General features: G+C 49.6%; 1 protein-coding gene across 1 annotated transcript in view; it reads left to right on the top strand.

Moving 5' to 3' along the window:
• The window catches only part of LOC104525935 (diphthine methyltransferase), a gene marked incomplete at its 5' end in the record, with an annotated part of 7714 nt that extends 6660 nt beyond the window's left edge, over positions 1-1054 (top strand). Inside the window, one exon of the mRNA XM_010169220.1 lies at positions 474-1054. Coding sequence (XP_010167522.1) covers positions 474-1054 — 581 coding nt within the window. The remainder of the gene's footprint in view (positions 1-473) is intronic.
• Between the last annotated feature and the right edge of the window lie 3800 nt (positions 1055-4854).

Here is a 4854-nt window from a genome sequence, read left to right as displayed (position 1 = left end):
AAGGGAGGAACCTGGTGTCCATGTAGTATCAGAGAAAACATTTGGCTCTGAAAGCTCCGGGGAGAAACACATCTGCAATTTATTAATAACCAGAACCTGATCTGGCAGTGTCACCGGTTGGATTTCTGGCTCGGTGGGGATCACGGTGTGACCTGTGTGGTCTTTCTTAAGCCTTTTTAGGTATTTTTGAATAATGAGGCTCTTAAACCTCATGCAGGTTAAACCCTCTTCTCCTTCAGCTTTACTGAACCAGGGAAAGTCAAGGCTAATGAGAAGTGGGTGGAAAAATTGTCAGGAGAGGCAGTACCTGATTGCTCCCAGAACGCTGAGCTCTGTCGTGAGGAGGCAATAACCAGAGAACTCTTCCCGTGGGACGTCGCCAGTGCTGGAGTGGCTTCTGAGGAGTCTGATACAAACCTTCCCACAACTTCATTTCTCCTAATTTCTTTTTTAATTGATTTTTTTTTTTAAAGCTGAAAACATGGAAGAATGTATCATCCTGTCGTCCTACGTCCTGCACAATTCCTTGGCCTATGGGGCTGACTGGTCAAGGCTCAGTCCGAGGGATTCCTGGACCACAACACAGGACTCTGCTGCCGCGTGCCAATCTTCAGAGGAGCTCGTGGGAAGATCAGAGGAAGAAGATGAGAGATTGAATTTGCAGGTCCAAAACCTGAAGATAATTTACGAGTCTCCTACAGCTACTTTTGATGTAATACTGGATGAGGAGAGCGCAGGCCCTGCCGTGCCGCTCAGGGATCCTGGCCCGGTGAGGGGCTCTGGTTTAAAGGGGAGTCAAGATTTGGTGGGGGGCTCTGAGCGAGGGGGAGATCCCGAGTCAGCCAGTGGCTCTGGAGCCAAGAGACCCAGCGGGATGGGCCTGGGCAGCAGCGGGGACCCCGGCCGCGCTCTAGACAGCCCGAGAGAAACGAGCATTGTGGCAACTTGTTCTTTCTACGACAACATCCTCCACGTCTGGAAGTGGGAGATGAGCCTGGTGACCCCACCAGGTGCCACATCTCCATCTGAAAGAGCAGTTGGCACTTTGCATTGACCAGTCCCAAGGGAGAGGGGAGGAGAACTGTGTCCTGAGTGTGACAGCCGAGCTTACGCCCCGAGTAATGTCTGTCGGGCTTCTCCAGTTTTATTGTTGAGCTTGTTAAAGTCTTTTAAGGCCGATAGCGATGGGGTTGCTGGTGTTTTATTTCCAGCAGTGAGAGAAGCTTTTGTTTTGAGGCTCGTGGTCAAGCACAGACACGTTTACTTCGTTTTCCCCTTTCTGTTTGAATCCCTCCAAGGCTGGTTTGTGTTTTGACACCATTGATCTGTTAAGCCCGTTCTCCTCCTTCCATCACGAACCAAACGTGTCTGCGCTGCTGCGTGTAGACAAACAGTTTGTGGTCAGAGGTTCCCCTGTGAAGGTCTCAGGAAAGCCCAGGAGCAGAAGTTGAGCTGTGTGTGTCGTTTGCTGTGTGACCTGGAAACTAGGACGTGTCTTGAGAAGATGCTCAAAGACAGTCCAGATACTGACAGCGCAACGTGCTCGTAGTGATCTTTAGTAGAGAAGTTATTTTATTAGAAGGAAATCCAGCCTGAGCAGTAGGACAGACAATGTTTTGGTGACCAGGAGCTTTGTTCTAAGCTCAGGACCTTCCTTCTCAGGGTCCTGGTGTTATCTGCACAGCCTGATTTTTACATCAGGCTCATCACCTGGTTTCGGTCTCGCTTTAAGCACAACCTGGTGCAGCACAAATCGCGTGGCCAGGCCCCTGCTGTGTTTTAGCGCCACACTAACCACCCCACAGCCTCTTGCTGTCACTCTCATCATGTTTTCTGCTCTTCACACCGAGATGAACATTTAGGTCCAAAGTCAAGACCTTTTAGTTTTGTAAAGGTGAACAAACAGCTTTAAGATCAAAACCTCCAAAAAAAGTACAAGCAGATGTTTCCTGACATCATTTTTAAGTTCAAAATAAATAACAGAAACCAAAATCTTAACAGCATTTCCCCAACTACCTCCAGGACCGGCTGCAGAGTTCCTCACGGCTGCTCCATTAGCTTTCCTTTATTTTTCCACTGTGAATTTATCAGCAAAACACTTGTTTCTGGAACCACTTTGTTTATTATCTTCCTAGAAACAAGCAAACAAACAAAAAACCAGCTTAAAGTAGGTTAGGAACTTGGAACTTGCGTGGTTTCTCTTTGAGGGTCCTAAAGAATTAGTTGCCTGGAGGGAAGGAGAGGCACCAGCACCAGCATCAGCAGCAGCACCAGGCAGCTCTGTGTGACCTGTCCCAGGGCTGTGGCCAAAGCGAGGTACAGCCACCAGAACTGCTGCTTTGGGGCTCCTCCCTTGTTCAGGGGGAAAAGTGTATTTTTAGAAAACACTCTCCAGCGCTGTTCCCTGGAGATTCCTCATTCGTGTCATCAACCAGAGCTTTTGGTAAAACAAAGCGCCCTATTTTTGGATGTTTCTACAATAAAATCAATAGAAGTGAGTTCCCTTCCTTGGTCATCTGGATTTATTTTTTTTTTAAAAAGTCTTTCAGAGTTGGTCCCTGTGAGGATCTCCCGCCTCCTCTGTCGGTCTGTCCGGCTCGGTCTGTCCCAGGGTGTTTGGTGGTGGTGAATGTCCTTTGGGAACCTAGGGAAGGTGAGACAACGTGTTCCAGGCCAAGCTGGCAGTGGAATCGAAGGGGGTGGGATCTCCTGTTCTCCACCTCCTCAACCATGGGTTCCCTTAGGACAGGGAACTGCTGGAGAGAGTCCAGCACAGAGCCACCAAGATGATGAAGGGAGTGGAGCATCTCCCTGCTGAGGAAAGGCTGAGGGAGCTGGGGCTCTTTAGCTTGGAGAAGAGGAGACTGAGGGGTGACCTCATTAATGTTTATAAATATGTAAAGGGTGAATGTCAGGAGGATGGAGCCAGGCTCTTCTCAGTGATGCCCAATGGCAGGACAAGGGGCAATGGGTGTGAGCTGGAACACAGGAGGTTCTGCTTAAACTTGAGAAGAAACTTCTTTACAGTGAGGGTGCCAGAGCCCTGGGACAGGCTGCCCAGGGAGGGTGTGGAGTCTCCTTCTCTGGAGACATTCAAGACCCGCCTGGACACCTTCCTGTGTGATCTCATTGAGGTTCCTGCTCTGGCAGGGGGGTTGGACTGGATGATCTTTCGAGGTCCCTTCCAATCCCTGACATTCTGTGATTCTGTGAAACATCTGCACCTGGTTACTGTCCTTTCTGGAGAGCAGGAGAAGCAAATGACACCTCTGAGAGGAGCCAGAGCTGAAGGGAGAACACAACCACTTCCCCTAGAACCATTATTCTGAGGAGCTGAAAAATAAGTGGGGAAATTATTTTATGAATGAGAATTAATTTAATTAATTAGATAAACTGTGCCTTCCCCCACCCTCACTATGGATTCTCCAACCTCCAAAGTGTGCTCTGCCTGCTTCAGCTGTGGTGACCTGGGGCTGCAGCACTGCAATCCACCCCCCTCCCACCCTCCCAGCCCTGAAAAGATCTATTTTTTAAGGACTCATCTGTTAAATCTTCATTCCAGACCAAGAACACAGTGAACGTGCTTCCTGCCTCCAGAAATTAACAGTTTAATTGCAATTTAATTCTCTAATGCTTGAGCTTTGCAGGATTTTGGTGTCCCTGCTGCTGGCAGGGGGGTTGGAACTGGATGAGCTTTAAGTAGGACAGACAAACCCAAACCAGTCTGGGATTCTGTGGTGACTTTGTATTTGGAAAATCTCATGGAAAAAAAAAACAACAAACCCAAACCCCTGAGTACGTCCTGGGAGGGCTGGGAGTCCCCAGCCACAGACCTGCTTGCACAGAAACATCATCTCCTCAGCCTCCAGCCCTGGGTGTCACAGAAAACACTGTGATTATTTCCAAAGTCACTTGGCATTCAGCAGTTTGTCATTTCAGTGGTTGCACACAACTGGCCACGTCAGTGTCACCTGTATCTATTTAATCTGGTGAACAGGACATGGCTCGAGGAGGAATACATGGCCAAAAATAATCAATTATTGAGATCAGTTTCAAATTTAACCAGTTATCTGACAGCTTCAAGCAGCTGCACCGCTAAGGAGCGGGTATTAAATGTTCCCATTAACTGCATCTTCCTTTACTTTGAAAGTTTTAAGGGTTGGGGATGTCTGGAAAAAATGGTAGCACTGGCTACAAGCTACAGCTCTGCTCAGAGAGGGGGGTAGGGCACAGCCTTGGGTCTGCCTCTTGGAGGTCTCACTCCTGGTTTAGGGGACAGTTCCTTGGGGCTGGGGATGAACACATGGAATCCCCTCCCGGAAGGAAGGAAGGAAGGATGTTTCAGCAGCCTGGAGAGAAGCTGCTGATCAGCACCTGGACAATCAGCTCTTGTCTGAGAGCTGGACACCACAACTAACAGAGTGACAGCACGGTGGGGTTGGAAGGGACCTCTGGAGATCATCCAACCCCCCCTGCCAAAGCAGGCTCCCTACACCAGGTCACACAGGAAAGTGTCCAGGTGGGTTTGAACATCTCCAGAGATGGAGACTCCCCACCCTCTCTGGGCAGCCTGTCCCAGGGCTCCAACACCCTCACAGTGAAGAAGTTTTTCCTTCATTTTGTCTGGAACTTCTGCTGTCCCAGTTTGTGCCCATTGCCCCTTGTCCTGTCACTGGGCACCACCAAAAAGAGCCCTCACCAATCTCCCCACAGCAACTTCAATCAGACATGGCAGAAAGACAAAGCAGGGTTTGTTTTTAATCGCCAGTGACAGAAACTGTCCCGTGTTTGCTGGTGCCGGAGGTGCAGCCGCAGCCCCGCTGCTCCCCCCCTCCCTCCCGCCACCGCACATAG

The sequence above is a fragment of the Antrostomus carolinensis genome, unplaced genomic scaffold (assembly GCF_000700745.2).
Source record: "Antrostomus carolinensis isolate BGI_N321 unplaced genomic scaffold, ASM70074v2 scaffold43615, whole genome shotgun sequence".
Lineage (NCBI taxonomy): Eukaryota > Metazoa > Chordata > Aves > Caprimulgiformes > Caprimulgidae > Antrostomus > Antrostomus carolinensis.
Note: the sequence above shows the minus strand (reverse complement) of the source record. Positions and strands in the feature narration are given on the sequence as shown.